This window comes from Alligator sinensis, unplaced genomic scaffold, assembly GCF_000455745.1.
Source record: "Alligator sinensis unplaced genomic scaffold, ASM45574v1 scaffold29_1, whole genome shotgun sequence".
In the NCBI taxonomy this organism is placed as follows: domain Eukaryota; kingdom Metazoa; phylum Chordata; order Crocodylia; family Alligatoridae; genus Alligator; species Alligator sinensis.
The window spans coordinates 2581817-2599712 of NW_005841933.1; the positions used below are offsets into that span (position 1 = coordinate 2581817).

Genomic DNA, 17896 nt, shown 5'->3' on the forward strand with positions numbered 1-17896 from the left:
TTGGTGCCAGAGATGGAACAGAACTGACAAATATCTTTAAAAAAGAAAAAGAAAACCCCTCGCACACTATTTTTATAGACTGGTAATGGGAGACTTTCTTACTCTAGACAAACACTCCTGTTATCTAGCAAAATAATGTATTATATATTAATAAAAAAGTTACCTGCTCATGGGAGTCAAATAGCTTACAAGAAAAATCCCATAAATATACAATACATTATTTATCTGCAAACTTCTTCCGCTGTGCTTTGTTGTTTGCTGTGTTGTTGTCTGGGTAGTATTTGCTCTGATATTTTCATTAATGACTTGGTATGTTTATTGACAGTTCTTCTCCTTTGCTTTTTTATAGGGAGTGAGCAGAAATGAAAGCATTGTCTTATCGCTGTATTAGGAGATTTTTCTCTCACTTCTTTTAAGGGCTTAGCCTTCTTAGTGCTTATTCCTTTGGAGATTAGATAGTAATTTTAGCTGATTTTTGTGGTTTAGTATTAGAAATCTGTGTATTTAGAATGAAATGCAGCTATGGTAACTTGTATTTTTACATGAATTGGAGCAAAGATAATATGTTTACTTTATTTTCCCATCTTTATTTGTGCAGGTCATATTGAAGTAGTGAAATTACTTGTGGCCCATGGGGCTGAAGTGACTTGCAAAGACAAAAAATCTTATACACCTTTACATGCTGCTGCTTCCAGTGGAATGATCAGTGTGGTCAAGTATCTTCTAGATCTTGGAGTTGATGTAAGTAAACATATGCTGAAAGAAGGTTACATAAAATATCAGTTACTATTACTGATCAAGATCAGAGAGCAGACATTTTTTTTCTTTATGAATGAGAATAGTTAGAATCAGAATAATAAAAGTACTTCATGGGATTTTCACTCCATAAAAGTTCACTTCAAGCTTTTTTCATAGAACTGAGAGGCAGGTTTGCTTTTAATAATAGTTTTAATGATAGTCCTGGCACTGGACTGGGATCCAGGAGACTAGAGTTCTGTTCCTAGCCTTGCTATGTATTTTCCAGGTGATTTGGGGAAAATTAGTTGATTTTTTTTTTCTAACTTCACTTCCCAATTTGTAAAGCGTGGGATATTAGTAACTTTCTTGCATCACAGGAATTTGAGGGTAAATCATTGATTCTACTTTTATTTTTCAAAATGAGAAGGAAAACAAATATTTTGGAGTTCATTACAGAGCTCCAGTTGTGTATTAATGCGATAGGAGTCGTCTTCAACATTTTCAAGTACTTGGCACCCATAGTTTCTCCACTAGAAAGCTCTTCAGGTCCTCAGTTTGAGAGGAGGGGGTGAATACATAGAACTTCTGGTATTGTGCGGAGAATGGAGGACTCTGACATTTAGAAGATGAATGAATGGGGCACCCTGGCATGTGGGGTATGCACAGCTACAGGTTTGGGGGGGAGACTTAGGACACTATTGTTGGTGGAGCGAATAGTATCTGACTCGGAGCTCCTGGCAAGAGAAAAGAGGGTCTGGTCTTGGCAGGGGATCTCTAAAACAGAAAGGGATGGGAGGGAGTCACGCAAGACATTTGTGTAAAGGAGATGAAGGAATGAAAGGAGTTCTTGGCATGTGTAATATCTGCTGCCTTCAGAAGCAGGTGTGGTACATCTAACTTGTAATGCTGCAGCAAATGCTCACAGCTCTGAAAGGCTGGGAACTTGAATGAAACATTCCTGCACTACAGAGGCTTTTGGGTTTGTAGAATGAAGGAAAGAGATCCCAATATTTGCACCCTTTCTCACAACCACAGATGGAAGCCCCAGTTCCCAGTAATTAAATTGGAGATTGGGATATTTTCTCTTAGCTTTACAGTGTTCCATTCTAGACTCTTTTTGATCAATGAGCTAAATCCAGAACCCATTTTAATGCAACTTTAAGCAGTATTCTAGAACAGCACGAAGGAGCTCTGCATAACAGCACAAGATGACTAAATGCTATTTTTCTTCACAACAGATGAATGAACCAAATGCCTATGGAAATACACCTCTCCATGTAGCTTGCTACAATGGACAAGATGTTGTAGTAAATGAACTTATAGACTGTGGTGCTAATGTAAATCAAATGAATGAGAAAGGTTTTACGCCTTTGCACTTCGCTGCTGCATCAACACATGGAGCATTGTGTTTAGAGCTTCTGGTCTGTAATGGTGCAAATGTCAATATGAAGGTAAGGAAATGAATTTAAAGTATTCCATTTTATGCTGAAATGCAACACATGGGTGTAACAATGAATCTGAAGAAATTATCAAAAAAAAGGGAGAAGGGAGATTGAAAGCTTGGGTTTAGACCCCAATAAATTACATAAATATAAAACATCCATTATTTTAGCAGAGTCCAGTAGGAATCACAGTTGAAGTGAGTCATTTTGGAGGAATTTGGAGAGGACAGGATAACTGGTTTTACTTGCTTTTTCTTGGAATGTTTGAGAAGCAAGAAGCAGCATGGAAGAAACTACAGAAGTATAGGAGAAATGTACAAAAAGGCCAACCATGTTGGCAGCATTAGTAGAAGAGTAAAGATGAGGGTGATATAAGAAACTAGACTCTGATAAGTACAGATTGGATAGTTGTGAAGAGAAGGTAAAGAACTAAAATGTGTGCTTATTACAGTGGGAGGAGACCAAGCCTCAGGCAGTGGGGTGACATGATCAGAAGCCTGGTTTGTTACTGTCATTTGTTCTAGCTGAACTGCAACACTGGGGAAAGGAGTTCTGTAATTAGTTATTTTCTAATCCAAAAAAAAGGGAAATTATCAGTCCATCTTGAACTTCATTCAGTACTAAAGTTCAAGATGGTGACCATAGTATTTTTCCTTGGAATCTTGGGTCTTCTTTGAACCTCTTGACATGAAGGGTGAACATTTCTCTATTAGTATTGTGCGTTTTCATAAAAAAGTATTTGAGAGTTGTGGTATGCCATTACTTTAGCTACACAAGATCCTACCTTTTAGCAGCCTCAGGGGACTTCAGCAAGGTCCTTGTAGAAATAGAAACCCACCTTATACCAACTAACACTGAGTTGTAATGATGGTTGGACATCTAGATAGTGAATGGCAGATTGTCCCAGCAGGTGGTACTGGACGTTCAGATTATGCTGTTTCTGTGTTAGACCTTTTAAAACATAGGTAAACAGATCCTAGTTAAGAGGCTGGAGTTTCTAGGAGCCACCCTGGCCTCCCTGTTTATTCAGGGCCTACCTTCCCCTGAACAGGTTCAAGAGCCACAGGTGGAGGCCAACCTGTTAGCAGTGGTTTGAATTGATCTATGATATGGTTTCATGCACCTGCATGATGGTACCTGCCAAATAATACCTGAGATGCATACAGCACTACCTTGGATCAGCATATAACTGGGAAAAGCAGTCTGCTAGATATGGAAATATGAATTCCCACCTAGTCCAGTTCTCTTTAATTTGGTAAAAGAATCCAGCAAACACTAGCAGAGGAGTCCCCCATCTCAGCCCTTTGACAGTTTTTCCCTCTGGGTGGTACATCATGTGAATCAGCTTTGGGGGCAGGGTCTGTGACTTTTTTTTTCTCTCATCTTGTGAAGAAGGCCATCACTTTGAAAAGAATATCCCCATATGCATATTCTACATCTTGGTCCTCCAGCCTCTCTTATTTGGAGTCCCAGGCATTTTGTGATTCTTTAGTTTAGAAGATTCTTTAGTTTTGAAGAGTAGGAAGTATACACTGCCCTTTTTACTCTCAGTACAGACCACAGAGGTGAGCATGGGGCATCTGTGCATGCTGCTTAAGGCAAAAGGTCTCCAGTTCATCCACTCTAGATTTTGCACGTGAACAATACAGCTTTAAGAACTCTAGTTATTTTTTTTTCTTACCTGAGGGTCCAAAATGCCTTACAAGCTTTAGACTAATACCTTAAAATCTTTTGATCTGGGGGAGCTGAAAACATCTTTTCTGGGCCATGTGATCTACCAATTATTCTAAAAAAAAAAAAAAAAAATCAAGTTAACCCATTGAAAAGAAAATCAGAGCTAGCAAAAACATGGAGTGAAATTATTAAAAAAAACCCAAAAAATCAAAACGCAAAGGGCAGTCTCTCAGATTGACAGACTGAGCAATTCTTGTATTCTACAGAAGGCTACTGAATTTCCCCCTCTCTTTTTTTTCCTACTTGGCCACAACCTGCAATTTGTAATTTGAACATAGAAACATGGGTTTTGAAGAGATCACACAGGTGAGCTAGTTCAGCCCTGTGCCCAAATGCAGTGTGCTATTCCTATACTACTTGAGACAATCAGCCTCTTCTTGAAAACCTCCAGTGAAGGAGATTCTAAAACTTCCCTAAGCAGTTTGTTCCACTATCTTGTTGTTCTGAGTGTAAGGAAGTATTTTTGCTATTTACTCTAAATCAGCTTTGCTGCACTTTAAATCCATTTCTTTATCCTGCCCTCTTTTGCGGGGGAGAATTGTTTTTGGCAGACTTTCAAATATTTGAAAACTGCTGTCATGTTCCTTCTTAATCTTTTTTTCCCCAAAACTAAACAAACCTAGTTCTCTCAACCTTTCTTTCTATGGTTTACATTGCAACTCTTCTGTTATCTTTGTTGCTGCCCTCTGAATCTTCTCCAGTTTATCCACATCTTTCTTGAATTGTAGACAGATCACTGTGGCTGAACTGAGTAGTGGGGTACTGTCACCTTCTGTGTCTTACAGGCTATACATCTAATGCAGCCCAAAATTTCATTTTTTTTCATGGTGACTGCATCACACTACTTGTTCATGTTGAGTATCTCTTAAGTCAAAACCCTGGAATCTTCTCAGCAATTATTACTGCCTCCAATTATCTCCTATTCTGTATCTGTGCACTTGTTTTTTTCTTAAGTCTAATACCTTACATAGGTTCTGTATTTCATTTGTTATATAGAGCCCAATTCTCCAATCTAAGATCCTTTTAAAATTTAATTCTGTCCTCCAAAATGTTTGCAAGCCCTCCCCAGTTTTGTGCCAGATGTAAATTTGATCAGGAAGCTTTCTCTCCTTTCCCAATCATTAAGAAAAATATTGAACAGCACCAGACCCAGAACAGATCCCTGTGGTATTCCACTTGAAACTTTAGGCCTTCTTTGATCCATTTATATATCTACTTGAAGTTATTTAGCTAATTATGTATCCTTTTTTCTCTTTGCTTTTGCTTCTGCACATTCTTGCTGTTCTTCTATATGCTTCTTTAGTTACCTGCCCTCTTCCTATTCACTGTTTCCCTTTTAATTGAGTAGTCTCTTGTGTAGCCACGTTGATCTTCTGTAGTGCTTTTTACCTTTCCACCATGTCAGTAGAGCTTCTTGTTGAACCATCAACAGCATATCCCTTATGAACTGCCAACCACTCTGAATCCTTTTATCCATCAATTTGCCTACCCATGAGACATTATTTATTATTTCTTGATTTGAAATCTGCCCTTCTTCATTCTAGTTGCCTTATTTTATTAGTCCTATGCATTCCTTTTCTTAGAATCATGAATCCTGTACTATTGTAATCACTTCTCATCAGATATTATATCGTCCTTATATTTGCAATCAGTTCTCTTTTATCAGTCAGAACAAAATTTAAGATAGATGGAGAAAATACATTACCTTTAAGAAATGCCTGAATGCTTATCTTGCTGGGGTGATCTGACCCCAGCCGACTTCCTGCCCCTTGGGCAGGAGGCTGGACCCAATGATCTCACAAAGTTCCTTCCAGCCCTAATGTCTATGAAATCTATTAAAATACCATTAATCTATTTAATATAAAAATAGAGTATATGTACAGTTCATTTTCATACTTAAATGTAAACCTTACAATTTTAATGGAAACTTGCAGAAAATTCAGTTGATGAAAAGTTCATTGCAGTGCCACAGAAATTTTAAGGAACCCTGCTGTTGAATTTGATCTCTAGCTTGATGTAGAATACACAGGTCCTTATGTGTACTTCCCTTTTCCTATCTTTTTTTTCATATTGCCAGCTTCTCACTTAATATAACACCCCAGTATGAACTTTGTTTAGGACATAAACTTCTGTTCCTTAGATCCAGCCTCAAAAGGTAAAGCAAATCTTCTCTCCTAACTCTTCCTAACTAACAGTCTTTCTTGAATAGTTTTTGTATTTTTCTTTAAAACTTAATTTCAGATTTCATTTGTATTTAAATTCAGAACTCTGCAAACAAAATGTTAACTAAAGCCATGGTGTAAGTTCCAGTGGAGTTCATGGTTGATGTAATGTAACTTAGCAGCACTTTGAGCTCAAATCTGTACTTTGGGAAGCAAAAGTAAGAGGTGGGTGTACAGTTAGAAATATATTTGGCATGCAGTTTTCATAAAGGTCATAAAGGATTTGTTAATGTCTAGGCTGTAAAACAATACAAAATAGTGTTTATCATATTCCTAGAATAATAGAAGCATAGGATTGTATTAGAGGTGCACTGATAGAGTGGGGGGCAGTACCAGTACCCGATATTAAAGGAGGCATATCAGCTGATAATAATTCGATTTTTGATACTGCTGCCTCCAGCTGGTAAGTCTGATGTGGTGGAAGGGGAAGGCAGAGGGAAGGGGCATGCGGGGGGGCAGATCAACGCCCCCTACAGTGAGGGAGAGGGTGGGGCAGACTCTGCCCAGCCCGGGCAGGACAGGCATGGGATGGAGCCACAGCTCGTGGAGGGGGGCGGCTCCCGCCTCTGCTTGGACCCTGGGAGGGCACAGGGGGATGGGAAGGGGGGGCATGTGGCACCAGATCTGTGCAGGGTGGGCTGCAGCTGTGGGCTGGAGTTGGGGCTGCGCAGGGTTCTTCTCACCAGGAGCAGGCTCGGAGCAGGTGCTGGCGGCACTGGGAGGGGGCTGCAGCCACCGCCAGTTTTCACTGTAGCTCTACTCCCAGTGCTGCCACTGCCAACTTCCCAGTGCAGCCCCGGTTCAATGCCCCGCCTCCACCTACGTGCCGGAAAGAGCCAGAGATTTCATAGATTTCATAGACATTTGGGCTGGAAGGGACCCCGGAGGATCATCGAGTCCAGTGCCCTGCCCCAGGGGCAGGAAGTCAGCAGGGATCATAGGATCCCAGCAAAATAAGCATCCAAATGTGTCTTGAAGGCGTTCAAAGTGGGTGCTTGAACCACCTCCAGCAGCAGTCTGTTCCCTTGGGGGCTCGGACAGTGAAGAGGTTCTTTTTTATGTCCAGCCTGAATCGGTCACAGCAGAGTTTGTGACCGTTCGATTTTGTCATCTGTTGGGGCACTCTGGTGAACAGATGTTCCCCCAGATCCTGATGAGCACCCCTGATAAACATACAGGTGGCCACCAGATCACCCCTGATCCTGCGCTTTTCCAGGCTGAAGAGTCCCATAGCTCCAGCCTCTCATCATAAGGTCTGTTTTCCTGACCTCTGATCATGCATGTGGCTCTCCTCTGCACTCTGTCAAGCTTCTTCACATCCTTTTTGAATTGTGGAGCCCAAAACTGGATGCAGTACTCCAGCTGCAGCCTCACCAAGGCCGAGTACAATGGGAGAATGATGTCCTGGGATTTACCTGAGAAGCATCTATGGATGCAAGCCAGCATTTTGCTCACTTTACTAGCCGTAGCATCACACTGAAGGCTCATGTTCATCTTGTGGTCAACCATGACCCCCAGGTCCCTTTCATCTGTAGTGCTAACCAGTGTAGCACTACCGAGCCTATAAGCATGCTGCAGGTTTTTCCTTCCAAGGTGGAGAACCTTGCATTTTTTCGGTTTTGAACACCATCAGGTTCTCGTCCGCGCATTTCATGAGCCTATCAAGATCTGCCTGGATCACCCTCCTGTCCTCAGGTGTGGATGCTTTACCCCAGAGTTTGGCAGACTTGGCCAGTCCGCTTCTGACTCCAATGTCTACGTCATTGATGAAGATGTTAAATAGTATAGGCCCTAGGACAGAGCCTTGAGGGACCCCACTAGTCACAGCGCACCAAGACGGTTGGCTCCCCTCGACCACCACCCTCTGGGTCCTACCGCAGAACCAATTCCCCAGCCAGCGGTGGTGAGGTCGAGGCCACAGTTAGCCAGTTTTGCCAAGAGGTGATCATGGGATACCAGATCGAAGGCTTTTTTTAAAGTCAAGATATACAACATCAATCTCTTCCCCCTTGTCCAGGTGATAAGTCACCTGGTCATAAAAGGAAATGAGATTGGTCAAGCAAGACCTACCTGCAACAAACCCATGCTGGGTATCCCTCAGGATATTGCCTTCAGCTATAGTAAGATGCTTTTCTTCCATTTGGTTGCTAAAGAAATGGTGGTATTTAAAACTAGGAATTCTGACTTAAAAATCAGAATATGAGATGGATTATTTTCTTTTAGACCCACAAGCTATTTCCCTTAGAGTACTTTAAAAATCATATAATGGCTTTCCAACCAGACTGCAGTTTTGTACTTCAGAAAGACTGAACAAGCAAAACAGAACTTAAGGTACCTGATGTCTGACTCGGAAACTTGAGTTTACATTACAAAAATGTGATGTTTTCATTGAATCTTAAAATATTAAAACCCCAATTAGTACTTAATCCATAGTAAGTTTGTTAGCAGAAGGTAACGGACATGATTGAAAATGTATCAGTGCTTGATAGAAAATTGAATAATTTTCAAAGGATTTCGCTTTTCTTTTAATTAGTTTTTAATGGAGCTATGCTTTGCCTTTTCTTTGGATTGATTGGGCATTCTGTAGTAGTATTTAACCTATTTATACTTTCTCCCATGTGGTTTAAAATCAGTTTTATTTTCCCAATCTGTAGTGTTAAAGTGGAAAAACCCAGAAAACTACTATAAACGCTTATACCCTAGTTTCTTCAAGCCTGTATTTTTGTTCTTTTTCCAGTCCCAGTCTCCCCATGCCCCTTGCCTCCACATATGTCTCCTCCACTCCTCAGTACCAAACTTTGTTCTTCACTTCCTTCATTCCAATCGGGTTATTTTCTCATCTATCCCCTTGCAGCCTAGGTACCAATAGGTTGAGGATATAGGACAAATAGTCACCCTGCTGGTCTATTCCAATGCCTGCTTGCTTCCAGAAAGGAAGAAGAAAGTCCTGCTCAGTCTCAAGTTGAAGTAGATTCATAGACATTAGGGCTGGAAGGGACCTCGGAAGATCATCGAGTCCAGCCCCCTGCCAGACTCGATGATCTTATTTATCTTAAGTGAATGAGTATGCTCAATGTAGATGGAATCTTTGGAAAATTTCATTGTAAATTCTAACAAGTGTAACTTGGAGTAACAGGATGGTGCCTCATTTGGGCTGTCTTTCCTGTCTGGTTCCCAGGGTCTCCCCCTACTTCCTAACTTTGCCACACCTTGATGTTAAACAATAATGAGGGGAGGCTGCCATCAGACTGGTGAGCCTAGGATGCTTGCTCACTCTTGCTTTCATCTACTCTTTCTCAGACCATACTTGCCTTAAGAGTTGCATCTATGGCCCCCTTCTGCCCATCCAGCAATGCCCCTGCCTTGCAGGTCTCAGTCAGTTGCTAGCTATTCCCTTATATAGGCTTTAGCTTTCCTAGCTTTAGCCTACAGGTTAATCTGGCTGTAAATGGGTAGCCTGGGCCCACCTTGGCTCTGGCCTGGCCTTTTCCATCCCAGCCTCTCGATAGCCCCTGGCTGCCCCTGTTGCCCCCTCTGGTCTCAAGCTCTGGCTTCCCAGCCTCGGGTTGCTCCTGTTGCCCCTCTGGGCTCCAGTTGTGTCCTTCCTGGCTTCAGCTTGCCTGTGCTCTGCATCCCTGCCCCTGGGAGGGCTAAATAGTTCTGCCCCTTGGGAACCTCTGTGGACTCTTTTCCTTCGCTATCAGTCACACCATCTACCAGTGTAACCATGAACATAAACCAACATATATTAATACAGCTAAAATATATGCATACCGCCTTCACAGAATTCACTGCCCCTAAACTATAACTCTCAGAATTAGGCCCCTTCTCACCCTTGTAGATAGCCTCTGTTTCCCTGCTTCCCACAGTCATCTTCCTTGTGGAAACTCCTCTCAGTGCCGCCAGCAGGGCCTGACTGCCTGCTCGGATTTAGGACTGGGTTTATATGTCCAAGAGACTTCCCTCCTTTGAATCGCATGCCTTCATACCACACCACCCCCCCCCACATTTAATTAAGAGTCAGCCAGTGCTTCTGCTGCTCTGTCTTCTTAAAGTGACAGGCATCCCTGGCTCCCTGGTGCAGATTCCTTCTGCCTGGACTGACTGCTTCAATCCCCACTCCCCTCACCAATGTTTCTCATAGTTCTCTCCTGGGTGCCATCTGGCAGCACTCCCACCTTACTGTGAACGGCCTTGGCACATGATCCAGGTGCGCTGATTCATTCAGGTCCCCTGTTAAACTTAGCAAAACACGGGTTGATAAAATGCATGACACGATCACCAAGGCAGTCTCACCTCCATCTACATTTCTAGTCTCCTACCGAAAGCACAGAGGCAGTGAAACTTCTTGGGACTGTTTTATTGAGAATATTTTGACATGAACAAAACAAGGAATATTTTCCTACCCTTATTGTAAGACAGCTCAACTATACATGCTGAAATTAAAGGCAGTGGGAGGTGGAAGTAAGCCCCGCCTGATGCAAATGAACGAAAATTTCAACTCACAAAATTAAAGATTGGTAATGTTGTTGCTCAGTGGTTGGTAACATTTTCTGGTGGCAGGCCAGAATGATGCAGATCAGATCTGAGGCAGGCCAGCAGCAGGACCTGATCGCTACTTCTCCCTGCTGCCTAACTGTGGTTGCTGACTTGTGCTGCAAGCAATTGAAAACAGGGTCTTGTAGTTAAGGCTACTTGGCGATTTCTATTATATGAACCCGTAATTAAAGTGTCATTACTTGAATTGGTAAGTATTTGAAACCAAGAGGTTTGCTATATCCAATGGTTAAGTGGGCTAGGGAGAAAAACACTTTTTGTTCCACTGATTTATTCTTTCTTTTAACGATGTAAATCCAGTTTAATTGCAGGTGTCCTGAGGTTTTCTCTCATTTTAAAATATTAAAGATAAGCTCAAACTTCTTGCAGCAGTCACAATATTTTGTTTATCTTGCTTTACATAGGCCATGCACAGGCATTCAGGTTCTACTGGAAGAATTGCTGTTCTCCTGATGTCTTGCGCACAGACATTCAAGACTTTTCTCCCAGAGCAAAAATGGCTCTTCTGGGAGAAAACTTAAATAACCCAACTATAATGAGGGAGAAATCATTCCTAGAAGAGTTTCTCCTAGGAGACTGAACGTGCACATATCTGTTGGAAGAAAGGCCTCCCATGCTTTCCCAAAACCAGGCTGACCCCAGTCTGGAAAAGGTGTTGCAGGGGAAGCAGCTGCCAACTGTCCCCTGCATACTTCTCACTCTGGTGTTGTGTAAAAAGCAGGCAGGGTCTCTAAAATGCTGCTCCCTCTGCTCCTCTACAGGGCACCAGGAACATCAATGTGAGATCAGGGAGCTGTGTAGCTCTACCACTTGTCTCCTAGTGCCCAGTGGCTGAGCAGGGCTCTTACCTGCAGGGTGCTTTGCCATGCTGCTCCCTCCTCTTGGCTGCCTGGCACCTGGAGCTAAGTACAGTGGGCAGTGCAGCCTTTTGCCTGTTTCTCACACTGGAGTTCCTAATGTGAGAAGCAGGTGTGGGTTTTGCCCCACTGCCCTAGTTCCCCTGGGAATGAGAGGACTGGGGCAGCCCATGCCTTCCCCAGACTGGGATCATCCTGTTCTTGAGAGAACTTAAGGAACATGGAAGACGGGGTGTGGCTGCAGACTGAACATCTGTACTGCTACCTCTCCTGAAATCATTTCTATTAGTAGAAATTTTGCACAGCTAGAATTGAGCATTTGTACACCGCCATAATCAGATATCTGTTGAGCTGCACTAGTTCTCTCCAATGCTCACCTATTTCCATGATTTTTAGAGGGATGTCTAGTCAGTAATATGATAGCAGTCTCATGCTCCTGGCATTGTCGGGGATAACCAGGTTCAGAAAGTTATCTCTGTTAGCAGTCTGTTTGGGTTCCTGTGGTCAGGTGGACATTGACCAGTGAATGTTTTGGAGAATCCAGAAAGTCAACTGTAAACCTCATTGATTTCACCATTAGGACAGGAAGGAAGAGCAGGATAGCAGATCAGCAGGCATTTTTTACTTTTGATGCATTTTCCATGGAAGGGGGGAGTTTATGAAAATCTGTTCTGCTCTGTCCCGTTTTTACTGTAACATCCGCTCTTGCTGTTCCAGATTTGCACAAATCTGGGCACGTTTTGGGGTGAATAAATTATAGGACACCATTTAATTGATGTTGGACAGGCACAGCAGGATACTTGAAAAAATCAACAGTGTGAGTAATCCAAGTAGACTTCCTTTTTTAATTTTAAAATGAAACAGTGTTTAGTTGCGAGGTTAGTACTTGAATGGATGATCACTTGAGCGTACCTGGTATTCTGTGCTTGTTCCCTGTCTGTAAATAGGCAAAGGCTGCTTTTTTTGTGTGGGTTTTGGTTTTTTTGTTTAAAAAAAAAAAACAAGGTTTTGTGAGGGTATTTTGCCTGGTGGTCAATTATAGGAGACCTGGATTTGATTCTTTTTTCTATTATCTCACTTAATGGAGTTTCAATGAATACAGTAAAAATAAGATTAGCCTGCAGCTATTCTACTATGTCAGATCTCATAAGCTTAGCAAGGTTACATTTGACCACTACATAGATCAAAGACCTCCAAGGAAAAAAGGAAACAGGAGGTTTTTTCTAGACCTATATGCTTAGGTCATGTCCTGTGCTGTCTCGGGCAACTGCATCATAAATCATTAGAAGCCTAATATTTTCAGTTCAGTGAACTGGAGCTGCTATTTCATTACTTAAGAAATTCACTTTCTGTAGTTCTCTGTACACTGCTTCCCAGCCTATTCATTTTATGTATATATTTGAAAGGTTAAAATCACAAAATAAATTAAATTCTTTAGATCTTGTGTGTGTTCAATTCTGAAATTATTTATGCAGTCCAAAATACTGAGCATGACATTTTTCACAAAGTTCTAATTTTGCTCTTTTGTGTAACTGTATATTGTGATAGAGCATTTTTTTAATCAAGTTACCTCAGTGTAGTTACAGAGGAACATAAGAACTTAGAACTTGAAGAAATCTCTTTAGTCCTGCTGATTTGAGTTTCATTTTTAAATGATTCAGTAGTCCTTCTTAAAACATGTTATTTTGTTGGCTAGACTTTTTGCTAATTTCTAGATTACATGTATTAATAGCCAGTTTATACCTATTTTCTCTTGTGACAGATTTTCCTTTAGTTTAAGTAGGTCTTTTACCTCCTTGTTGTTTACCCCAATGATGCATTCTTGGAGAATGATCTCTCCCTTCTCATCATTTGGGTGGCTTCTTCATCCTAGCAAAATGTTGTTAGTTTCCTCTTCATAAAAAAGACTGCCCTAATCATCCTAGTCACCATTTTTCACACTGTTTTATTTTAGATAACTCTTTGGTCAACACGGGTGAACAGTTGTCCGCATCTGGAATTGTGTGTACACCTCACTGGAGAATTGTACTTCTCTACTGGAAACACCTCTCCTGATTATATTTTAGGATTGTATTTTTATTTTTTTTACTCTCACATGACATTTGTGGCTCATAGTCTTGCTATAACCATTTAATAAATCTAGGCCCTTCTCTTTAGCTTCCAACAAATGTGTTCCTAGCTTAAAGCAGAAATTTCTATTATACACTAAGTACATATTGTATTAATTAATTTAATTTTGTTCCTACTACACCAGTCTTTAAAGTATCCCCAGTTGTCTCCCCACTAATACCTTCTCCCCAGCTTGATATTTCCTCTTTCAAAATTACCCATTATTGTCTCCTCTTTACCTAGTACTTTGTCTACCCTGCAATTCTAGTGCTAATCCTCACAATATTTTCCTATGTGGCACTATGTCAAATGCTGAATTCCAGATAGATAAAATCTATTGTATTTCCATTGTCTAGAAAATCAATCATCTTATCAAAGATGTGTGGTTAGTCTGGTACAGTCGACCTTTGGTAAACATGCATTGCGTTTTATACCTTTTTCCTTTTACTTGCATGTGTTTAATTATACTTTACTTCAAAATTTGTTCTAAAGGCTTGCATACTATTGAGATGAAACTAAGGTATGTTTTTCCCATTTTTAAATATAGATGCTATGTTTTGTGATTCTCTGGTACTCATAACTTGAGAGGTTTATTAAAAATCCTTGCTACTGAATTTAGTTTCGTATTCTGGTTCTTTCAGAATTTTAGCATGGAGATTATCTGTGGTCCCCCCAAAGTTAATTGTGCTTTTGAATTTTACTTTAACTTCAGATGCGTTTGTCTGTTTCAAACACTCAGTAGTTTTCTTGCTTAGTCCTTAAATATCATTGCTCTTATTGAAAGCCAAGCAAATTATTTATTTAATTTCTGGGCCATATGTAGATTAGTTTAGATGGAATTCAAGATAAATCTGAGTTCACTCTGGTGCACATTTTATTGATTCTCCAAACTGAATCACATTGGCAGCTTCACTCATAACCAGTCCTGCACCATCATCTGAAAAGCACAGTATGAACCCAACTCACAAAACCCCTCATTGTGCATTACAATACCCATTCATGTCATATTGGCATGGCATTTCTTGCCTCATATACAAGCTCAGCAAGGGTACTAAGGAAAAAGTCAGGAGTGGTTGATTCCATGTGCAGGCATTCAACAGTCAGCTAAGCACAGTTTAAGGCTGTTGTAATGTTTAAAGGACATGTCTAGGGCAAAGGAGATGGTTAGGCACCTCTCCTGAAGCTGAGACAGAGTTAGAGCTCTGCAGGGCATTGTTTCCCCAGGGTCATTCCATGGTTATCTGTTCTAGGAGGTCCACATGTGCTTTGTGTAGTGCAGCACAGTTGTGCAAGGCGTCAGGCCAGGTTTGATGCCAGAGGGTCTGTGAGCCTGAGTCGTCACAGCAGTATATGAGCCCAGCATGTATAAATAGTGAAGCCTGTGCAAGGTCATGGTGCCCATCTTCCATTGCTGACTACCTGGGTTGGTGAGATAGGTGAAACATAGTGCTAGCACCTGTTAGATAATCAGGGGTGCCCTCTGTGTTGTCATTCCACTGTGCACTTGCCCATGCCAAACTGGCTAGTTACAGATCAGAAGTTGCCAGGGATTATGAGCTCCCAGACAGTGACAGTAATGCACTTTTCCATGGCAAGGGTATTCTTAGGCTGGTGCCCTATCATGTGAATGTGGATATTTCTATGAAGTTCTTCTCTCACTGCTAGTCATCCTACGTCTGCATGATGATGTGTTCCCAGCAGTTGATGCTCACGCCAGTACACGGTCTGTAAGTGGTCCAGGAATTTCCCCCATTTATCATGATGTCTAGAATGGCATAGTCTTCATCAGCCAGGTAGCTTTTGGGGGATAAGAACCAGGAAGCAGAGAACTTGAATGCTTATGGCCAAGACTTTGGTCATTTCCATGTGACTGTATATTGGTGCTGTCCTCCAGGCTGGACAGGATCCAAACGAAGGCAGTGGCATGCCTAGACTCTGCTAGCAGGTGTACAAGACACATGTGACCTGCTGCCACTGCTGGATTGGGAGCCACACGGTGCTGCATTCCAGGCTGGGAGTGTAATTATGATAAGCCTTTGAGAGTGGAAACTGACCAGGGAAGCTGTGCCTCTGCCTTCCCCCAGCTGACAAGTCCATGGATGGGCACAGTCCCCAGGTGACCAACCAGTCGGGACTTCCCTCTGTGCTTGACCTGTCCTTGGGAACCTCTGAAGATGGGGGAGGGAGACAGTCCCCCGCAAAGCACACTGTGCTCTCAGCAAATGGTCCCCTTGGCTGTGGAGTGCTAGCAGTACATGTTCTAGCAATATTTTTGCAGCACTCTGGACAGCTGAGAGCTTGAACGGGTGCCCATGCCTGTCATACCACATTTTTGAATTGCTGCAAATTTCCCAGAAATCCTTAGCACTTCAAATGAATGTCCGTTCATGCCCTATGACATCATTAAGGTATACCACCTTTACCTTTTTATCCATATTCCCTGAACAGTGTTACAATTTGATATCTGAGTATAGTTGATCAATATGTGTATATGTACCTCTGAGAAATAGAAAATGTGTAGTTTTTATATTTGTTGATTGCAAAACCATGTTTCTCAGTAGGGTTTATAACAATTTTTTTTTGTATATGAAGTTTTCTACTTGCCTTTAATGAGCTGGTAGCAGAACAAAATTTCATCCTTAAGCAATAATCATAGGAAAGACCGTGTATAAATGCCTTTAGATCATGCTGTTAAAACCTGAAATCCTCTCATGCATTAACATTGACCTACTTTTCAGGACATCTTTTCTGGGTGAATGGTTAAATGCACATTTGGTATATGTGTCAAATCTACAATACTCACTGTGGTTGAATAGTTCACATTAAGGATTTCTTGCATTTTATGATGAATTACTTAAGTGTCTCATTTTAAAGCAACATCAGGGAAATGTCTTATGTTCTAATATCATTTGTATCAATTTGCAATAACTATAGGTATTTCTTTCTTAATCAAAGAAACTGTTAATTGTTTGGGTTTTAGATTTATGGGGAGGTGGACATAGTGCATGGTGCTAAATTTACCCAATATTAGTATTCTGTTGAATAATGGGCCTAAGGTACAATTCTGAGATGAGTGCGCATCACTGAGTTGCAGACATCTGGAACAATAGTTAAGAAGGGCAAGGTAGGCACTTTGTTGGAATGCCTGCAGTGTCGTGCCTTGTCCTTGCCAGTTGTCTTATAGTACTGCAAACAGGAGATTTACAGGATTGGTGGCAATAAATTTGCTGTTTCTTATTAACTTTGGATAAAATTCTGCTACCTATAGTTTGACTTATTTTTTCCCCTCTTCCCCAGAGTAAAGATGGGAAAACACCATTGCACATGACAGCAATTCATGGTAGATTTTCAAGATCCCAAACCATCATCCAGAATGGTAAAAAGAAAGGGTTTTTTTTTAATGTACATGATGTTGAAATGTTAATGGTATTTTCACTTTCTAAAATAGCATATTTACTTGAATATGAGACAATGCCGTTATAATATTCCAGGTGTAAGATCTACTTATTGAAGGTTTGCCTTGACTTTGTCTGCCTCCTACTGCTACAACAGGGAAAATAAATCTGTGGAGGGGAGCCCCCTTGCCCACCCCCCTCACTGTCAGACCTTGTTCTCCCTGAGCACCTGGAAATGAGGTGCAAATTTGAAAACACTGAACTTTCAATGATATACCTGTAGTAATTTGCATATTGGCTAATTACTGTGGGTACCCTTAGACTTGGTTCATCCAAAATTGATGCATTTTTACCTTTTTTGAAATTGCAGGAAGTTTTAGCACAGGTACTTCATTAACACACTTATAAGCAGCACTTTTTTTACCTATTTATACATAGTACAAACTATACATGATATTAATCCAAAGCTGAAAGGCTCATGATTTATCAAATAGTTCATTGGACTGGGCCCCAGCACAGTCAACAGCATTTCAGGCCATGATGACCCCATAGCTCAGCACTGCTCCATATGTGTGTGTACTCCAGATACCCTCTTCTACCCCCCCAAAAGGATCCATGTGCTAATTAACGCTCCCCCCCCCCACTCATGACTGGAACAGGGTGTTCTTGTCATGAGTTCTCCAAAAATGGGGTCCTCCAAAAATGTTTATGCAGATAAGGTACAGGGCAATCTGCTCCAGCTCTGCCTGATGGAGGGTGTGGCTACACTAACCATACATGACAGGCTGAGATAGGGACATCAGAGGAATTTTGGATGAACTGTTTGTGGCCCTGTTTGTTAA

At 41.4% G+C, this 17896-nt stretch overlaps 1 protein-coding gene across 3 annotated transcripts in view; it reads left to right on the forward strand.

The window, feature by feature from the left end:
• The window catches only part of ANKRD28 (ankyrin repeat domain 28), a 162706-nt gene that overhangs the window by 100768 nt on the left and 44042 nt on the right, over positions 1-17896 (forward strand). For all 3 annotated transcript variants that reach the window (XM_014517957.2, XM_025198934.1, XM_006019583.3), the window contains exons 7-9: positions 599-741; positions 1977-2189; positions 16957-17035. In XM_014517957.2, the coding sequence (XP_014373443.1) occupies positions 599-741; positions 1977-2189; positions 16957-17035 (435 nt within the window). The remainder of the gene's footprint in view (positions 1-598; positions 742-1976; positions 2190-16956; positions 17036-17896) is intronic.